Here is a 21,853-nt window from a genome sequence, read left to right as displayed (position 1 = left end):
AAGTCTACGTTAACCTTTGTCCAACTTCATTGGCGCCATTGTAGACTCCATAACTAAAAATTTTCTACTATGTCTAATCTCATATCTACCCTACAGCACAGTCTGCAAACAACTGAAAGGACCTGTCTGTAACTCCTCAGCCATAAGTCAGGCTCTGTGTGCATTGCACTATGTGCGAGACTGCACTTCTATTACCTCTGGAAGTTGTAGAGTTGCTAAGGTGGTGGACAGACCCATTGAAGGTCTGCATGGGAAACCCATTCTCACATTCTGCACTGCCAAATATCCTAACAATGGATGCCTCTCGGATTGGAAAGCAAGCAGTTCCCACAAGAGATTATGCTGCTCATTAATGTCCTGGAGCTGAGAGCAGTCTTTCAACACTTTCTGCATAACATGCAGGGCTGCTCTGTCAGGGTAATGCTGGATAACAGGGCAGCAATGTTATATAAGCTGCCAAATGGGAGCAAGATCCCAGTCCTTATATGTACTATCACCAAAACTGTGGAACTGATTCATTTCCCACCAGATAAAAATCTTGTTGGTTTATCTACCAGGCCTCCAGAATACAGTTGTGGTCTCCATGAGCAGAAACTTCTGTCAGGACCATGAATTCAAGCAAAACAATTCTTTCACATCTGTCAAAGCTTATGTCTGCCATCAGTGGACCTCTTTGCTACCCACCAACAAATGTGAAGTTGTCACCATTTCTACTCCAAGGGACAATGTGGTCACAACTTCTTGGGAGATGCTCTGATAGCATTACAACCCCATCTCCTGCTGTATGCTTAACCACCTCTACCTCTCATTCTCAAGACCTTACTTAGATTGGGACAGGAAAAAACAAGGGTCATTCTCGTAGCACCATCATGGCTGAGACACGTTTGGTATTTGAACCTTCTTCACCTCTCAGTGGTGACACCTGTCTGCCTTCCTCTCAAGAAGGATCTCCTTTCTCAGAACTTAGGCACCCTGAACCATCTCAACCCCTTTGAACTTCAGGGCATGGCTTCCAGGTGGCTCTCGGGCATAGAAATGACCTGTTCAGATAGGGTCCAGTCAGCTCTCTTATTTAGCAGGAAAGCTATTACTTGCAAAACTTATCTGCAGAAGTGGAAACATTCGAATTCCTGGTGTTCTCTTCACTCCCTCAATGCTCAGAAGTTCTGTTTACCAAAATCCTAGATTACCTGTTGGACTTAAAGACACAAGATCTGTCAATAAGCTAAGTCAGAGTTCAATTGGCTGCTATCACAGCGGTCTACTCACCCTTTGAAAGCTTCTCCATTTTTTTTGCCCATTCTACTGTAGTCAGATTCCTTAAGGGGTTTACACAATTTGTTTCCCCCACTGTGGAATCCTGCTCTGCTGTGGAACTTTAATTTGGAGCTCAATGCCTTAAAGAAACACCCTTTGAACCAACAGCTACCTGTTCTCTTCTCCACCTCTCCCTGAAGACATCATTCCTTATAGCTATCACTTTGGCTAGGCAAATGAGAGAACTAAGTGCACTCACGGCAGACCCATCATTCGTGACCTTCTGTAGAGACAAGGTCACACTACGTCCCCATCCTCACTTCCTCCTTAAGGTGTCTTCGGAATACCATATTAATCAGGAAATCCATCTACCATTGTTCTACCGAAAGCTTCATACTTCTAGAGAGGAGGCTTGCCTACACACACTAGATGTATGAAGAGCACTTGCCTTCTTCCTAGACAGAACCAAAACCTTTAGGACCTCCCCAGATTGTATCCTTTACTGAAAGGATGACGGGTCACCCTGTTTCCACGCAGACTGTCCAAGTGGGTTTCGGGTTGTATCTTAACGTGCTATGAGACTGAGGGAATACAACCACCTCAAAGTGTGTCATCACACTCCACTAGGGCTCAGTCTACATTGATAGCTGTATATCGAGGGCTGGTCCACTAGGCTTTTAGGAGCCAGTATATTCCAACCCACCACTCAGTGACCTGTTAAGTCACTAGAACTTGAAGCTTAACCTCAGTCCTGGGATCTGATTGGCAAAACTCCAAGGGTTCTAATTGGTTCCCTGTTTCTATTTAAACCAAGCAGAGGAACAGGAAGTTGTCTGTGCAGCTGGGTTTTTCTATGCTTAAGATTGCCTCTGCTGCACTACCTTCTGCCTGACTCTGACTGCCTACCGGTATCCTGACCTGGCCTGCTTCTTGACCCTGACTCCCAGGCTCTGCCCTCTGATCTCCTGGTAATCTTAGGCTGCCTAACTTCTGACTCTTGGTTCGCCCTATGGGCTCTCAGATGCCAGTCTCCTGATATCCACATCCGGCCTGCCTCCTGATTCCAGAACCCTGCTCCAACCACTATGTCAGACTGCCCACAACCCGGTCAGGACACTTTACTGAAAAATGTGCCCATTGCAGAAATCTGCAGGACTGCAGCTTAGTCCTCTGTTCACATGTTCGTCAAGCATTACACCATCTTACCTACTTCCAGTGTTTGCCGATGTGTTTGCGCTCAAGGATTGGACTCCTCAGTTACCAAAGGACCCATACAAAAATAAAAACCTGTGGAAGAGATCATCTTCGACCCCGAGGGATCACCGCCACTGGGTGCTTCATCTACCGTCCTCCTTCTCCTCTATGTGGCGGTGGGTTCATGTCTCCCTGTATGCTCTCATAGAGGAGCATAAGGAACTTCTTTGCGGAGTCATGGGCCTGCAAACACTGCTTTTTAGTCTCTGATCAAGAGTGCACGGGCACAGGCATGTCCTACAGTGGAGTACCCATAGTGACAAAATATCTTGAAGAACTCGTTACTGTACAGGTATGTAACCTCTGCTTTTTGGACTCCCACATCAGTTTCTGTCACTATTCATGATCCCCACCACCTAAGTGTTCATCATTCATCAGTCCCTCATCCCCGCTCTATCCTCCCTCCATAAATTCTTTAATCCTCCATTATGTCCTTTGTTGTTCCTGTGACCTTATCCCCTCTGCACAATTTCTTCTTTCCCCTTATACTCCCATTCTCCCACCCCAAAAATGTAATCATTATCCTGTATAATTTACCAAAGTAACCATACAATCTTAGCTACGCCGACCCTCCTACCCTACCATTTATTTTTTCATTTTTTTCTGTTCTTAGATTGTAAATTATTATTAGCAATAAAATTTACTGTGTGATACTACTAAGTTAATATTGGTTTGTGAATTATGACTACTACATTTTATGTCTATTTTGTCATCTTAACATTGCATTAATGTAAGTTTTTGCAATTAATTTCCTATTTTTATTTAACAAAAGAGAAAAAAGAAATTAAGAGAACTGTTGCATTAACGTACTTTATTGAATTTAATATTTTTTTTAAAAAAGGATTAGAGTTAGCCTTCTGATTTTTTCTATTTTCATGTTTTGCTGTATTGTAGGGAGAGACGGCCTCCCACAGAAGAACAAACTGGTAGTAAGAAAACTGCATATAAGATAAAATATCTTAATTGGAAAGCAAAACATAAAGAACACAGTAAAGTTTTGCCTAATCAGCATACTTTGCCTGTGGTAGGTGCATGGGAATTTGAACGTGATGATGATGAATATGTTAAGTTCTTAGATCTCTTTTTGAGTTACATGCTTGAAAGAGACTTCGTTAATTGCAGTGATCCTGGGATTCCTTTTCTGACCAGCTTTTCTGAACTCCTTAGAGAACATGAACTACACTCTCTCCTTTTTGATGTTCATACAACACTGAAACGTCGACAGGGCAAAACAAATAGTCAGAATGTGTTTAGAGCTGGTTGCTGCTATGCTGTTACTCTTGCATCTTGTGATTCCAAACCAGCTTCCTTGTGTAATGAAAAGCAAAAACATTTGGAAAACCAAATGTCTGTTTCAGTTCTACAACCAGCAGACTCCTCGGTGTGTGACTCAGTGAATGGAGTAAAGAAATACATGGGAAAGGAAGGTTTATTTGGCCTAAACCACCTGTCGGTTTACAGAGCACAAGATAAAAAGCAAGAAATAACTATTACACCCATAACCCAGACCTTGTCTGACCATGCTTGCTCTAATATGCAAACTTCAGTGACCTGTAAATATATGTACAAAACAATTCATGTGAATGATGTTCTACCAAGAGAGGAACTTGCTCTTGAACTGAAGAATAAATTTAGCAATATTGCAAGACTGCTTGAATGGATGATCAGATGGTCTGATAGGAGATTGCTATGTGATACCAACAAAATAGAGTCATTTCAAGAGAGCCGCCCAATGATGCATGTGAAAACATCAGCAGCTGCTATACTTACATCATTATGGCTTTTAGGACGACCCTACTGTGATGAATCGCAAGCTAGGATCACTAGTTTTAAGGTAAGGGGATTGAATGAGTATTTAGCAGAGAGAGCTAGGATTGTAATGAAACTTAAAATATTATGCATTTGTGTATTTTTAATTCCTTTTTACATGCATGAATTTAAAAGTAGAGATTTTAAAATGCAGTATATAATTTTGCTTTTTCCCATGCCTTTTAAAAAAATATTCATTTAATGTAGACACTAATCCTGCAAGTTATCCCATGCATCCGTGCAAAACACTATTTAAATTAGAGGAGCTCTGAGTAGCAGCAGTGGTTTGCAGGATCATGGGCTTAATTTTGATTGGGTATTTGTTTATTTTTTTGGCTGTTGAAAAATAATTCTCTACTGACATAGGAAAAAAGATTTAAAATATTCAAATGTTGCACCCCATTCTGTCACCTAAACACAGGTGTTTTGTTTTGTTCTGTTTTGCTTAAGAGTATTTTAAATATGCTCAAAATATTAAGGATGTTAATTGATGTTCAGTGTCACATAAGTAGTCAGCACCTTGCAAAAATGGGTGCACAATGAGCAGAGCTATGAATATGGTAAAACAAATAGGAAAGAAGTATGAGTAATTTCCATTATTTGAGAAGATTGACAGCAATTTTAGATAACTGAAATCCATGTAAAAGATTTCATATGTATGTTGCTGTAATTTCCTAAATTACAACAGGAATGCCTGTAACTTAAACATATTACCTGCTAAAATCATAACAAGACTGAGGGGGCCAGAATCCTAGGGGATAGCGAATTGACTCATAGGAAAGCATTAAATACCATATGTTTGACCTTGTTCAGGAACAAATTTTAGATAAATGTTGACAACCAGGTTATATTTTATCTCAGTGAAAAGATTTGCCATGTCAAAGTGATGACTAGTAATAGCAAAAAACAGCATCACATAGTCTTTAAACCAACAGACTTACTGAACGCAATGTGAATGCTTGAGACTTTTACCTTCTAGCTGCATTCCAGGTAAAGATTAGAATACTGAGTATCAACCTTTCTATAAAGAGTTGCTAGGAAGAGATAAACATTCCAAGAGTGCTGGAGTTCCTTCTGTGAGGCATTTTTATGGGGTGAGAAGACTTGTGTTGTAGATACAGCTCTATTGTCTGTTGTGAGATCTATGTAATTTATCTAGATATTATTGTATTTGAGTAGACACTTGAAAATTTTGGCTTTAGTGTCCAGTTTTGGTTATGTTGTTTGAAGAAATGTATAATGTTTTCTTCCTTAAAGGTTTTTAAGGTCAGGCTTGACAAAGCGCTGGCTGGGATGATTTAGTTGGGGATTGGTTCTGCTTTGAGCAGGGGGTTGGACTAGATGACCTCCTGAGGTCCCTTCCAACCCTGATATTCTATGATTCTATGATAATAAGTTTGAAAAGAGTACAGCAGAGAGCAACTAGATGGATAATCAAGGGAAAAGGCTCATATGAGGAGAGACTTGAAATTAGGCTTATTTAGCTTTGAAAGAGATGATTAAGATTTTACATATTTAAACTAGCTGAGTGCTATTATAAAGTTAATTTTGAATTTCTCCATGATGTTACTGGATAGGTCAGAACCAGACATTCTAGGTTTAAAATAAAAGGAAATATATATAAGAATAATTTGATATAACTCCTCACTTAATGTTGTAGTTATGTTCCTGAAAAATGCGACTTTAAGCGAAACGATGTTAAGCAAATCCAATTTCCCCATAAGACTTAATGTAAATGGGGGGTGTTAGCTTTCGGGGAAATTTTTTTCACCAGACAAAAGACTATATATATATATATATATATATATATATATATATATATATATAGTGTATGTGTATATGTGTGTGTGTGTGTGTATGTGTATATATATATATATATATATATATATATATATATGTGTATGTGTATATGTATATATACACACATACACACTCTCTCTCTCTCTCTCTCTCTCTCTCTCTCTCTCTCTCTCTCTCTCTCTCTCTCTAAGTTTTAAACAAACAATTTAATACTGGTACACAGCGATGATGATTGTGAAGCTTGGTTGAGGTGGTGAAGTCAGAGGGTGGGGTATTTCCCAGGGAATGCCTTACTGCTAAATGATGAACTAGCAATCGTCTGAGCCCTCAAGGGTTAACCCATTGTTGTTAATGTAGCCTCACATTCTACAAGGCAGCACGAATGACGGGAGGGGAGACAGCATGGAAGACAGAGACAGACACACACCCCATGTGTAAGAGAGAGAGATGCACATTGCCCCTTTAAGTACGCTGACCCCACTCTAAGTACACTGCCTTTTTAAGTAGATCAGCAAGTTGAGACAGCAGCTGCTGCCGGCAAGCTCCCTCTGTCCTGAGCCCTGTCGTGTGTGTCGTCCCCCCCGATCTATGGAGATGGGGTAAGTGCGGGGGAGGGGGACACCCTGACATTAGCACACACACGCACCCCTGCACAGCAAGCAGGAGGCTCCTGGGAGCAGCTCCAAGGCAGAGGGCAGGAGCAGTACATGGCAGTGGGGGGAGGGACAGCTGAACTGCCGGCAATTGATAGCCTGCTGGGCGGCTGCTGCACAGGGACCTTAGGGGAACGGGGAGCTGATAGGGGGGCTGCTGGTCCACCCTGGTTCCAAGCCCCCACCAGCTAGCTCCAACGGGCTGCTCTTCCTGGAAGCAGTGGACAAAGCAGGCGGCTGCCAAACAAAGTTATAAGGGAGCATTGCACAACTTTAAACGAGCATGTTCTCTAATTGATCAGCAACGTAACAACGTTAACCAGGACGACTTTAAGTGAGGAGTTACTGTAATTGTAAATGGTAAATAGGTATAATGAATTCTTGTTCCCAAATTCTTTCATAGTTTGAATCAAGTGTGAACATCTTTAAGCAAAGTTGAATGTCTGTGGAATTTAACAAATAACTAGATTAAGGGTGTATTAGTCATTTTTGCAGTTAGGAGTAACAAATCCAAAATGTGATTCAATCAGGGTTTTTTTTCTTTTTGTTTAGCATTTTTTCCCCTTCTAGATAAAGTAGATTGTTTTGTTTGTGTCATCTCTTCTCCTCTAACACAAATGGTGTATAATGTACAGATGACTAAAGTATCAGCAAAATGTTCCAGACACCAAAGATGTTTCTGAATGCTTCTGGTTATACACAATGTTGGAGCTGTTTTTTCTACCTCTGACATTATTTCCAGTAATAACTAACAGTTTGAATTTAGCACAAGATTTTATTGCTGATGCACAAAACCAAATGTATTTTTTCTGCCCATTCAGGTGTATGTAGTATGAAACAATTTTTAATTATTACATACTATTAATGATAGTGACTATATAATAACTATAGTGACCATATACTGACTATTTACTGGTCACATACTGTTTTGCACAGGAGTCTTTGCCTCATTCAGTGCTCAGGTTGGATGGGAAAGGAGGCAAAACTCAGATGGCAGAGGCAAACATAAATCTGGCATTTTTTTTAACTGTGTGAAATCTGTAATATCTTCAGCCTGTAAAATTACATCTGGAGAAAGGATGTGTAGTTAAGCAAAAATGCAACATATGAAATAGGTGTTGTTTTTTAACTAGAAAGACTTTTGAATGTGTGTTTTGGGTTTTGTTTTATTAGAGTCCAGATTATCAGTACCTAATGAACTCTGCATCCCTACCAGAAACTAGACCCAAGATACAGAAAGAAAGCAGTATGGATACAGGCCGTTCTCCAGCAACAGAAATGCCACATGCTGTCCAGGATGTAAATGCTTACGATGAACTTTGTGAAAATGTTTTAGGGTAATATTTTAATTAGAACACTCAAGTTGATGTAATTGCTCAGCGAAGCAGGAAACATTGGCATACTACATATAAATCGTATCTTCTTGATTTACAGCCAAATTCTGCTTTCATATATATATTCAAAGTTGTTTAAGGCAATTGGAGTTGTAGGTAGGTTGCAAGGGAGTGTAGTGGGAGCAGAATTTGATCCTTATTTGTTAATTATAGTCTTTACTCAGCAAAGATTTCTGTGCATATATAACTAAATAATTCCACTGAAGCATAACTGAACTTGTTCTTTTCTATATTATGCTAATACGTATCAGTTTTGTAACCAGATCCATTGTGCAGTTTACACATTCCTTTTTGTTACTTATATCTATTCTTTGTGTTGATGTACTTCTGTCTGGACATATTCCATATGACAGGCTGTACCATATTATTAGCATTGACTTGAACATTGTTTGCATCAGGGGTATGGGCAGGAATTTAAATTTGACCACTTTTGGAGGGGCACATTAAAAACATATTATGAGGAAATACAGGACACCCTCACTATAACAAACCCCTGGGGATCCAAGCCATTTGGCCGTTCTAGCCAAGGGTTTGTTATAGCAAAAGAGAGGGGGCCACAGCTTCTCCAGGCCCAGGGCTGTGGCGGGGGCACACAGCTCCTCTGGGACTAGAGGAGTTCTGTGCCCTTGTCCCAAGTCTGCGGCCCCGGGGCCGAAGGAGCTGTTAGCTCTCGCCACGGCTCTGGGCCCGGAGGAGCTCTGTGACCCTGCTGATTATTGGGTTGGCCCATGCCCATGCTTCCCCTCTTTCTCACCCCCCCCCCCCCCCCCCGCCATGCACGCCCTTGGTTTGCATGACTGTAGCCAAGGTTGTCTTGTAGTTTTGTTATAAACCTTGATTTTCAGAGCTTTAGAACTTGACTGTGTAAATATACACTAATCTGGAATTTGGCATTTATGATCACAGCAAAACTGCATACTTTTAGTAAATTATAAAAAGATTAGTTCATGTAAAAATCTTACCAATGTATAGGAAATGTCAGATATTTTTAATCATTTGTGTGCACTTCAATGTAGAAACTCAAATATAGAAAAAAATGGATGATACTTACTGGTCAAACTAACAAAAAAACCCAATAGTTATAGGTAAAATAAGCACAACTTATTAAATAATGAATGCATACAGCATATAGCCTCCCTATATACTTATGTCATACATAAATGCACTATTCATTATTTTTTGTAATTTGATCCGTTGTACTACTTTACAGAATATCTACAAAAACAAAACATTCTGAAAAGAATGAAATGAATGAGAGTCATTCTGTAACTCACAGTACAGAAGAAGGAGTAATAAGTTTTGATGAAGAAGTGGGAGCATTCCTGCAGGAGGAGGAAGATGCAACTTCAGAAAATGAAGGTTTGCTCCTTTACCAAAAATCTTCTATTTTGTATACCCTATCCCTTTATCTTCATAAAGTTGTCAACCAAGTAGTTTACTGATTGCATGCACTTTATTTTCTTTATGAATTACATCTCTTTATTTCATAGAGCTCTTTGAAGAACCATTTGGAGTTCCAAAAAGCCCCAGTATTTCTGTCAGCATTAAACCTGTACAACAACAAAAAGAGGAGGCAAGTTACTCTCTCAGATGAATGAAACAATTACTTTTAAATATTATATTCAAAATGCATAATTCCTTGTTATATATAATGTGTGGAGGCTTAAAGCACTCAGTGTTCGCCAAACTGCTCTCATTTAAGTCAATGGTACAATGCCCATTGATTTTAACAATAGTAAAGTTAGGCCAACACTGTGCACTTTTGAAAATCTTACCCAATGTTTATAAAAAGAACTACAGGGGGGGGGGGATTCTAGTTTAACATGCTGCTTGTACTGAATACTGTCTATTTTTACATTTAGCTCTTTGTGACTAACAGTAATCTAGTATTTCTCTTAATTATAATGCAAAGTAATGCACATTGGAAAACATAATCCCAACTACACATACAAAATTATGGGGTCTAAAGTAGCTGTTACCACTCAAGAAAGAGATCCTAGAGTCATCATGGATAGTTCTCTGAAAACATCTGCTCAAGTGCAGTGACAGTCAAAAAAGCTGACAATGTTAGGAATCATTAGGAAAGGGATAAATAATAAAACAGAAAATATCATAATGCCACTATGTAAATCTGTGGTATGCCCATACTTTAAATACTGCGTACAGTTCTGATGGTCCCATCTCAAAAAAGATGAATTGGAAAAAAGTATAGAGAGAGGCAACAAAAATGATTAGGGGTATGGCATAGCTTCCTTATGAGAAGAGATTTAAAAAATTGGGACTATTCATTTTAGAAGAGAGATGACTAAAGGGGACTATGGTAGAGGCCTATAAAATCATGACTGGTGTGGAGAAAGTGAATAAGGAAGTGTTATTTACCCCTCCATATAACACGAGAACCAGGCGTCACCCAATGAAATCAATAGGCAGCAGGTTTAAAACAAACATAAAGAACTACTACTTCTCTCAATGCACAATCACCTCAAACTTGTTTCCAGGAGATGTTGTGAAAGCCAAAGGTGTAAGTGGGTTCAAAAAAGAATTGGCTAAATTCATGGAGGATAGGTCCATCAATGGCTATTAGTCAGGATGGCTAGGGACACAATCCCATGCTCTGAGTGTCCCTAAGCCTCTGACTGCCAGAAACTGGGACTGGACAACAGAGGATGGATTACTCAGTAATTGCCCTGTTCTTTTCATTCCCTCTGAAGCATCTGGCACCAGTCACTGTTGGAAGACAGATTACTGGGTTAGACGGACCATTGGTCTGATTCAGTATGACCATTCTTATGTTCTTATAATACATGGTGCTGTCTTTTATGTAGCACAAGTGATTATATAATGACTCCAAATCAGTTTTATTTAGTTTACAAGTACACAGATATGTCTCTTACTTCCACTTTGAAAACTTAACTTGGAATCTGCAAATAAGCTCTATTTTTTCTGGCTCGTGTATCACCACCTAAGTTCATTGTAAGCTGCACAGCCGCACAGCAGCCTATTTCACGCCACGCAGGTTCTTAGGGAACCCGCCCCTCCCCCAGCCCCAAGCTAGCCCAGTCTCCAACCTGCTGTGGCTGGGGTGGCGCGGCTCTCCGCTGGCCCCAACTCTGCTGCAGCCTGGCTCTGCCGTGGTGGCCCGGCCCAAACCCAGCCGCGGCTGGGGTGGCCAGACCGGGTGTGGCCCCAGGCGTGGCCAGAGCAGTGCGACCCAGCCCCAGGTGCAGCCCAGCCCAGTTGCAGGTGCACCCAGGGTGGCGCTGCGCGGACCCAGGCGCGGCTGGGGTGCTCCTCCCCTGGCCGAAACCAGCCCCAGCCTGGACCTGCTGGGTCCTATCCTGCAGCCCCAGCCCTGGAGCTGCCGCGGGGAGAGAGAGCTGGGGGGAAGTCCTCTCTTTTCCCACCGTAGCCCCGGAGCACCCTCCTGCACCCCAAACTCCTCATCCCCAGCTGCACCCCAGAGCCCGCACCCCCAGTTGGCCCTCACACCTCTGCACCCCAAATCTCTGCCCCAGCCCTGAGCCCCCTCCCACACTCCGAACCCCTCGGCCCCACCCCCACCACATGAATTTTGTTATGTGCACAAATATGAAGGTGATGTGTCACATATCACCTCCATATTGGTGCACATAACAAAATTCATTCCACCCAGGGGTGGGAAAAATTTGAGGGAACACTGATCACCACCAGTTTCAAAGATTCAGTACTAGGAAATTGGTCAAGAATTCTTTTGCTGATGTGTGAATCAGAATAGAATCTGGTTTACTTTCATATAACACTGTAAAACCAATGCAATGAACAGGATTAAAAAATATTAAAAATGTACTATTGCCCTCAATTCTGCAATGTGGCTTACTAGTGTTGGACTCTTGTGCCTGGTGCAAAATCCTGGGCTTTGCTACTCCCGGAAATAATTATTCATAGGGTCAGTTCTTTTAACTGGTAATCATTTTTTTTGTTTTTTTGCTTGTTTGTAATTGTTCTGTTTCCATGTTACCAACTGGAGTAGTAATAGGTGGATGCCTGATTAGCAAGGTGATACTGCTGCACAGGCCTGATTTTGTGGCAATCTAGTGAACTGAATTTTGGAAATGGTTAAAAACTCATGATAGATATTATTAAATGTAGTTAAAGAAGTCATTAGGACACCTCCTTGCATTTTCTATAGTTCTATAGCTATGCAAAAACTAGGATGTTCTGATTATTTAAAAAAAAAAATCTGAATTTGACCACATGGATGATTAATCAGAAATGTGTCAAAAGTCTAGGATTTTCATAATAATCTATTTAGTCAGAAGTATGCTGAAGCAAATATATACATATTCATATGCATCTTTTTAAATTGCAGCATATCTCCACTCTAGATGTAGAATCTCCATGGGAAGAACCCATGATGGAAAAGTTAGAAGAAAAAAAAGCCAAACAAAATGGGTAAGAGAAACAGATATCATTAGCATTTCAAAAGAATTAGTTTATAACTACCATGTTAAATTTATAAAGAGAGAGTGTCTTTTCTTAATTAAAAAAAGATTTGTTCTTGTTCATAACAACATACTTACAGTTTCAAGCTAAATTCCACCCCTCCCCCCCACCCTTCCATGTCTGGTGCATGCTAATGTATTATTGCAGGGTTGGCCCTGAGTAGCTAGGTATCTACAACTGAATGCTTATTTTAAGAACAAAACAAATATGTTCTGCAGAATACAGCAGACTGTATTCTGTTGAAGAATACAGTCAACTCACTTCATTACATTATTTCAGGATTTTTACAGAGAACTCCCATTTGCTTATATTAATTAAAAACATTTTAAAAGTGTTGAAGCATTTGTCTTTTCAATGAAAAAGCATATAAAGAATTACAAGAACTGTGCGTAGACCATCTCTTCCCTGAGTGTCTCTCGTGGTCTTATGTTTGAATTGATAACTTATGTGGCTTACTTGTCTGATTCAGTTGTGAGTTTCTCAAAGAAAAACATTTGTATTTTTCTGCATGTTTTTTTAAATGCCGTGTTCACTGTCTGGAATCTGGGTCCCAAACTGCTGCTCTGATATTTTTCTTGATGACTGGAGGAGAGCAGCTCAGCTCCTTTCAAACTGGCAAACTTGTACCAGTCACTACCTCCAATCTGTTTTCCTGTTTGAGACTACTTGCTTTATCATTAATTATTATAAAATCTTCACCTCTGAATTTGAAGAAATCCAGACAATGTCTTATCAGTTATGATGGCATGTGAACTGAATCAAACTAGCTAGGAACATAAAGGGTAACAAGAAAACATTCTACAAATACATTAGAAGCAAGAGGAAGACCAAGGACAGAGTAGGCCCATTATTCAATGAGGGGGGGAAAGACAATAACAGAAAATGTGGAAATGGCAGAGGTGCTTAATGACTTTTTTGTTTCGGTTTTCACCAAGAAGGTTGGTGGCGATTGGACGTCTAACATAGTGAATGCCAATGAAAATGAGGTAGGATCAGAGTCTAAAATAGGGAAAGAACAAGTCAAAAATTACTTAGACAAGTTAGATGTCTTCAAATCACCAGGGCCTGATGAAATGCATTCTAGAATACTCAAGGAGCTGACGGAGGAGATAACTGAGCTATTAGCAATTATCTTTGAAAAGTCATGGCAGATGGGAGACATTCCAGAAGACTGGAAAAGGGCAAATATAGTTCCCCTCTATAAAAAGAGAAATAAGGACAACCCGGGGAATTACAGACCAGTCGGCTTAACTTCTGTACCCTGAAAGATAATAGAGCAAATAATTAAGAGATCAATTTGCAAACACCTAGAAGATAATGAGGTGATAAGTAACAGTCAGCGTGGACTTGTCAAGAACAAATCATGTCAAACCAACCTGATAGCTTTCTTTGACAGGGGAACAAGCCTTGTGGATATGGGGGAAGCAGTAGATGTGGTATATCTTGACTTTAGTAAGGCTTTTGATACTGTCTCGCATGACCTTCTCATAAACAAACTAGGGAAATACAACCTAGATGGAGCTACTATAAGGTGGGTGCATAACTGGCTGGAAAATCATTCCCAGAGAGTAGTTATCAGTGGTTCACAGTCATGCTGGAAGGGCATAATGAGTGGAGTCCTGCAGGGATTGGTTCTGGTTCTGTTCAATATCTTCATCAATCATAGAATCATAGAAGATTAGGGTTGGAAGAGACCTCAGAAGGTCATCTAGTCCAACCCCCTGCTCAAAGCAAGACCAACACCAACTAAATCATCCCAGCCAGGGCTTTGTCAAGCTGGGCCTTAAAAACCTCCAAGGATGGAGATTTCACCATCTCTGTAGGCAACCCATTCCAGTGCTTCACCAGCCTCCTAGTGAAATAGTGTTTCCTAATATCCAGCCTAGACCTCCCCCACTGCAACTTGAGACCACTGCTCCTTGTTCGGTCATCTGCCACCACTGAGAACAGCTGAGTTCCATCCTCTTTGGAACCCCCCTTCCTGTAGGTGAAGGCAGCTATCAAATCCCCCCTCACTCTTCTCTTCTGCAGACTAAACAAGCCCAGTTCTTCTTCGAGTGATTGTTCACGTCCATTACACTTTAGGTGTGCGCGCGCCGCGTGCACGAACGTCGGAAACTTTTTCCCTCAGCGGCTCCCGTCGGGCCTGCAGGGTCTCCCCTCCCGCCAGAGCGGCGCCCCGCTCTAGCGTATATATATCCCTGCCGGCCCGACCCTCCCTCAGTTCCTTCTTACCGTCCGTGGCGACATTGGAACAACTCTGTCTCTCATCTGAGAGTGTCCCTTAGCATAGTAATTAGTGTTACAGTTATCAGTTCGTTAGTAGTTAGTGTTAAGCTAGCAGTTATCAGTTCTTTACAAAGGCTTAAACTCTTTGTGTTAGGTGTTTGGCTAACCCCGGCACCGGCCCTGGGCAGCGGGGCATGCCGCATGCCCAAGGCTTCAAGGCTTGTGCCGCAAGCCTATGCCATTGAGTGATCCACACGAATCGTGTCTCGGTTGCCTGGGGGAAGCACACCAAAAGGAGCGCTGCAAGATCTGTAAGGCTTTCAAGCCCAGGACTAAGAAAGAGAGAGACTTTCACCTTAAGCAGCTGCTCATGGAGTCGGCGTTACAGCCCTCCACTTCTACGGCACCGTCAACCTCGGTGCGGAGTGCCCCGGCATCGGTTCGGGATCCGACGCCGGCGGGACAACCTAAGCCTACGGCACCGGCTCGGAGGGAACACCCCCGGCACCGGTCCTCTTCGCCGGCTAAGCCGAAGGGCCAACCCAAGGCCCGAGGACGTTCCCCGCACAAGAGGGTAGCGCCCGCGAAGACCGCAAGTGCCACTAAAGCCGTTGCGGTCCCAACACAGATCCCGGTGCCAGTGGCTCCGGCGCCGAAAGGCCCGTCGAGCCCCGGGATAGGCGTGTCGAGTGAGGAGGAAGGACTGGAGGAACTGTTGGAACAGCCCTCCACCCCGGACACATTTGAGGCAGCAAAGGACCTCATTGAATTGTCCGCTGAAGGCACCCTCCGCGCTAAGGACATTCCGCCGAGACTGCCGTCCAAAGGCAAGCCGGCGATGATGCGCCCATCACGGTCGCCATCTCGGCACCGTTCGCGGCGCCAATCCCGGTCGAGCTCCGCCTCGGTGGACTCCCGGCGGACTCCCGGCTTCCCTCCGCGCAGCGGGCCGCACAACCGTCGGGCCCCAGCAGACGCGAGGCATCGGCCCAGCAGCCCTGCTCGAGCAGGCACCGGGACGTTTCGGTCGCGCGATCCCTGAGACGGTCCTCCCGCAGCCGCTCCCGGGGCCACCGGTACCGATCCAGGTCCAGGTCGGCACGGCGCTACTCCCGGTCCCGGTCACGAAGGCACCGCTCTCCAACCCCGGACCGGCACCACCCCACGGCACCGCCGTGGCCCTCTAGATCACCGTCCATAGTTTCGGAGGTGGACTCGGGCCATTCCAGCAAATATGCCCACAGAGCGCAGGCCAGTAGGGAGCACGAAGCCTCTTGGCAACCACAGTGGGGTCACCCAGGGCAATGGCCATTCTGGACCCCTTGGGCCTACCATCAACAAGGCCCCCCGTCCAGAACCTCGAGATCGGGCCCCTCAGGACACCGGTCCCGCTCCCCACGGTGGCGCCCACCCTCCCGCAGGGAGTCCACGGTATCCAGGCCGCCAGAAAGGGAAAGGGCCGACTCGGCACCGAGCCCGGCACCGTCTCAGGCCCACGTCAGAGAACGCACTCCGGAGGAGCGCCCTGCTGATGAGGAGTTATAGGAGGAAGAGGATGCACAAAAGGCCATGACCTCCTCCTCCTCACTAGACGAAGCCGTGGCGGGCACAACAGTGTCCGGTCCTCCCCCGATTGACCATCGGGCACACCAGGACCTGCTCCGCCGAGTAGCCCTCAATTTGGGGTTGCAGGCAGAGGAAACCGTAGAGCAGGAAGACCCTATGGTCGACATTCTAAGCCCGGAAGGCCCCTCCAGGATCGCACTCCCGCTCATAAAAACGGTCCAATCTAATTACAAGACCGTATGGCAAACACCAGCCTCCGCGGCGCCTACGGCAAAGGGCGTAGAGAGGAAATACTTCGCCCCATCCAAGGGGTTTGATTTCCTATTCTCCCATCCAACCCCCATGTTCGCTGGTCGTCTCCGCGGTCAACGAACGGGAGCGACATGGCCAACAGGCCCCGGCCCCCAAGGCCAAGGAGGCAAAACGCTTGGACTTATTTGGGAGAAAGGTCTACTCATCCGGAGGCCTCCAGCTGCGGATCGCGAACCAACAAGCGATCCTGAACAGGCACAATTTTAACTCCTGGGCATCGGTGTCCAAGTTCAAGGAAGCCTTGCCTCAGGGCTCGCAACCCGAGTTTGCTGCCTTAGTAGACGAAGGGAAGGCGGTGGCCAAAACCTCCTTACAGGCCTCACTTGACTCCGCTGACGCAGCCGCTAGGACAATTGCGTCAGGAGTGGTAATGAGACGCTCGGCATGGCTGCAGGCTTCCGGCCTTCCCCCAGAGGTGCAAAACACCCTCCAAGACCTTCCGTTCGAGGGTTCAGGCTTGTTTTCGGACCAAACGGATGCCAGACTACACAGCCTTAAGGACTCTCGAGCTACCCTCAAGTCGTTGGGGATGCACACCCCAGTGACGCAGAGGAAGCCCTTCAAGCCCCAACCTCCGCAGAGGCAGTACCACCCTCGTCCTAGACAGGAGCCGTACCGCAGGAGGGGCAGGGATAACAGGCATAGGCGCAACAACACGCCCAACCAAGGCCAAAATCAGGGCCAAAACAAACCGCAGCCGGGAAACAAACAAGGGTTTTGAAGCTGCGATCGAGGACAGTGTACCAACCTCTATTCCGGATCCCCCCCTGTGTTTCAGGGACCGCCTGTCCCGTTTTTACCGTGCTTGGTCACGTATAACATCGGACCGCTGGGTCCTACGCACGGTGGAGGCAGGATACACCCTTCAGTTCTCCTCGCCCCCTCCCTCCCACCCCCCAACCCCGTCCCTCTTCAGGGACCCCTCGCACGAGCAACTCCTCTTGCAAGAGGTGCAGGCCCTCCTCACAGTAGGAGCGGTGGAAGAGGTTCCTCCGGACCTCAAAGGGAAAGGGTTCTATTCAAGATACTTCCTCATTCCCAAAGCAAAAGGGGGCCTTCGTCCTATTCTGGACCTACGCAAGCTAAACAAATACTTGCTCAAACCACATTTCCGTATGGTCTCCCTTGGTACCATCATTCCATCCCTGGATCCGGGGGATTGGTACGCTGCCCTCGATATGAAAGATGCCTATTTTCACATCGCTATCCGACCGGCCCACCGGCGGTTCCTGCGCTTCACTGTCAGCCAGCGCCATTTCCAATTTACAGTTTTGCCCTTCGGCCTGGCAACAGCCCCGCGCGTATTCACGAAATGCATGTCCGTGGTAGCAGCTTTTCTTTGAAAAAGAAGGATGCGCGTCTACCCATACCTGGACGACTGGCTCCTAGCGGGCCGGTCGGAGGCCGAGGTTCGCTCCCATGTGGCATTGACGCTACAGGTGTTCCACGAACTCGGTCTACTGGTCAATGTACCCAAGTCATCACTGGTCCCTACGCAGAGACTGGACTTCATAGGGGCAGTCCTGGACTCAGTGGCGGCACGGGCGAGTCTCCCCATGTCGAGGTTCCTGGCCATTCAGAAGGCCGTGAGCTCCATCCAGCAATTCCCCACGACCACGGCCAGATGTTGCTTACAACTCTTGGGGCACATGGCGGCCTGCACCCACGTAGTCGGACACGCCTGCCTCAGACTCAGGCCGCTGAAGTTGTGGCTGGCCCAAGCATATCGCCCCAACAGAGACCCCTTAGACCTGGTCGTGACTATCCCGGCTCGGGTGTCGAACGCCCTCCGTTGGTGGCTCGATCGGCAGCAGGTTTGCGCGGGAGTCCCTTTCGCCGCCCCACAGCCCGTTCTGACGTTAGTAACAGACGCGTCGGACCTGGGTTGGGGGGCGCACCTGGGGGACCTGCGCACTCAGGGCTTGTGGTCCAGGGAAGAAAAGTTGCTTCATATCAACCTGAAGGAGCTAAGGGCGGTTCGCCTCGCCTGCCAGACCTTTCACGCTACCATAAGAGGCCACAGCTGTCGGTTCTGACGGACAACACTACCGCCATGTTCTACATAAACAAACAGGGCGGGTCCCGGTCCTCTCCCCTCTGTCACGAGGCACTCCGGCTCTGGGACTTTTGCATAGCCCATTCAGTCCACTTACTAGCGACATATCTCCCGGGGGTCCAAAACGGACTAGCGGACCACCTCAGCCGGTCCTATCTCATGCACGAGTGGACGTTGAAGCAGGACGTCCTGCGTTCAATCTTCCGGAGGTGGGGGTTTCCCCAGGTGGATCTCTTCGCCACCGAGGACAACAGCCAATGCCCCCAGTTTTGTTCATTTCAGAACCGCAGTCCGGGCTCATTGGCAGATGCCTTCGCAATCCCGTGGGGCGGGAGCCTGGGGTATGCCTTTCCCCCATTCCCGCTCATCCACAGGGTCCTCCTCAAAACCCGCAGGGACAAGGCGACAGTCATCCTTATTGCCCCGGCGTGGCCACGTCAGCACTGGTTCACGTCCCTGTTGGAACTGTCCGTGTCCACTCCGATAACCCTCCCCCTCCATCACAACCTCATCACACAAGACCGAGGTCGCCTGCTCCACCCGAACCTACCGTCGCTACATCTCACGGCGTGGTTTCTCTCTGGCTAAACGATATGGAGCACGGGTGCTCTCATGAGGTCCAGCAAGTCCTCCTTGGTAGTAGAAAGCCCTCCACAAGAGCGACCTACCTTGCCAAATGGAAACTGTTCTCCCACTGGTGTGAGCCTCACCACATCCAGCCTCTGCAGGCCTCAATCCCATCAATTCTAGACTACTTGCTACACCTCAAGCATCAAGGGCTCGCCCCCGCCTCAATTAAGGTGCATCTGGCTGCCGTATCGGCGTTCCACCCTGGGGAGTTGGGGGTTTCAGTGTTCTCCAACCCCACAGTAGTCCGATTCCTCCAGGGGTTGGAGAGGGTGTTTCCCTACTCGCGCCCACTGGTCCCCGCGTGGAACCTCAACCTGGTCCTCACTAAGCTCACGGGGCCGCCCTTTGAACCCCTAGCCTCTTGCTCCCTCCTGCACCTCTCATGGAAGGTAGCGTTTCTCGTGGCCATCACATCGGCTAGGAGGGTATCGGAATTGAGAGCCCTCACTTCAGAACCTCCTTATACAGTTTTTTATAAGGATAAGGTGCAACTGAGGCCGCACCCCAAATTCCTTCCAAAAGTGGTCACGCACTTTCATATGGGGCAGGACATTTGTTTACCGGTGTTCTTCCCCAAGCCCCATACGGACCCCAGCCGCCGCAGCCTGCATACCCTGGATGTCCGTCGGGCCTTGGCGTTTTATCTAGACCGCACCAGGCCATTCCGCAAATCGACTCAGCTGTTTATTGCCATTGCGGAGCGAATGAGAGGCCAACCTATTTCGACGCAACGCTTGTCGGCATGGATTGTGCTTTGCATACGCACGTGCTACGAGCTCGCCAACGTACCAGCCCCGGAGATCAGGGCTCACTCAACTAGGGCCCAAGCGTCCTCGGCGGCCTTCCTGGCACAGGTTCCGCTCCAGGAAATCTGCAAAGCAGCCACCTGGTCGTCGGTGCATACGTTCACAGCCCACTACGCGATCCATCATCAGACCAGAGAGGATGCGGTTGTCGGCAGGGCTGTGCTTCAATCAGTTATTCCTTGACTCCTACCCTCCTCCAATGGTAAGCTTGTGAGTCACCTAATGTGTAATGGACGTGAACAATCACTCGAAGAAGAAAAAACGGTTACTTACCTTCTGTAACTGTTGTTCTTCGAGATGTGTTGTTCACGTCCATTACACTTCCCACCCTCCTTCCCCTCTGTCGGAGTCACCGGCAAGAAGGAACCGAGGGAGGGTCGGGCCGGCAGGGATATATATACGCTAGAGCGGGGCGCCGCTCTGGCGGGAGGGGAGACCCTGCAGGCCCGACGGGAGCCGCTGAGGGGAAAAGTTTCCGACGTTCGTGCACGCAGCGCGCGCACACCTAAAGTGTAATGGACGTGAACAACACATCTCGAAGAACAACAGTTACAGAAGGTAAGTAACCGTTTTTTCCCTTAGCCTCTCCTCGTAGGTCATGTGCCCCAGCCCCCTGATCATTTTCACAGACCTCCGCTGGACTCTCTCCAATTTGTCCACATCCTTTCTGTAGTGGGGGGCCTAAAACTGGATGCAGTACTCCAGATGTGGCCTCACCAGTGTCAAATAGAGGGGAGTAATCACTTCCCTCGATCTGCTGGCAATGCTCCTACTAATACAGCCCAATATGCCATTAGCCTTCTTGGCAACAAGGGCACATTGCTGACTCATATCCAGCTTCTCATCCACTGCAATTCCGAGGTCCTTTTCTGCAGAACTGCTGCTTAGCCAGTCGGCCCCCAGCCTGTAGTGGTGCATGGGATTCTTCTGTCCTAAGTGCAGGACTCTGCACTTGTCCTTGTTGAACCTCATCAGATTTCTTTTGGCCCTATTCTCCAATTTGTCTAGGTCACTCTGGACCCTATCCCTACCCTCCAGCATATCTACCTTTCCCCCAAGTTTAGTATCATCTGCGAACTTGCTGGGGGTGCAATCCATCCCATCATCCAGATCATTAATAAAGATGTTGAACAAAACTGACCCCCTGGGGTACTCCGCTTGATTCCGGCTGCCAACTAGACATTGAGCTGTTGATCACTACCCGTTGAGTCCAACAATTTAGCCAGCTTTCTATCCACTTTATAGTCCATTCATCCAATTCATACTTTTTTAACTTGCTGTGTAGAATACTGTGGGAGACCGTATCAAAAGCTTTGCTAAAGTCAAGATATATCATGTCCACTGCTTTCCCCATATCCACAGAGCCAGTTATCTCATCATAAAAGGCAATCAGGTTGGTCAGGCATGATTTGCCCTTGGTGAATCCATGTTGGCTGTTCCTGATCACCTTCCTCTCCTCCAAGTGCTTCAAAATGGTTTCCTTGAGGACCTGCTCCATGATTTTTCCAGGGACTCAGGTGAGGCTGACTGGTCTGTAGTTCCTCAGGTTCTCCTTCTTCCCTTTTTAAAATATGGGCACTATATTTGCCTTTTCCCAGTCATCCG

The 21,853-nt window shown here is 46.1% G+C and overlaps 1 protein-coding gene across 1 annotated transcript in view; it reads left to right on the top strand.

The window, feature by feature from the left end:
- The window catches only part of CPLANE1 (ciliogenesis and planar polarity effector complex subunit 1), a 188,014-nt gene that overhangs the window by 87,635 nt on the left and 78,526 nt on the right, over positions 1-21,853 (top strand). The window contains exons 25-29 of the mRNA XM_065406312.1: positions 3,406-4,345; positions 7,947-8,110; positions 9,378-9,526; positions 9,658-9,740; positions 12,516-12,598. Of these exons, the coding sequence (XP_065262384.1) occupies positions 3,406-4,345; positions 7,947-8,110; positions 9,378-9,526; positions 9,658-9,740; positions 12,516-12,598 (1,419 nt within the window). The remainder of the gene's footprint in view (positions 1-3,405; positions 4,346-7,946; positions 8,111-9,377; positions 9,527-9,657; positions 9,741-12,515; positions 12,599-21,853) is intronic.

This window comes from Emys orbicularis, chromosome 6, assembly GCF_028017835.1.
Source record: "Emys orbicularis isolate rEmyOrb1 chromosome 6, rEmyOrb1.hap1, whole genome shotgun sequence".
Classification (NCBI taxonomy): Eukaryota; Metazoa; Chordata; order Testudines; family Emydidae; genus Emys; species Emys orbicularis.
This window is presented reverse-complemented; position numbering and strand designations above follow the sequence as displayed.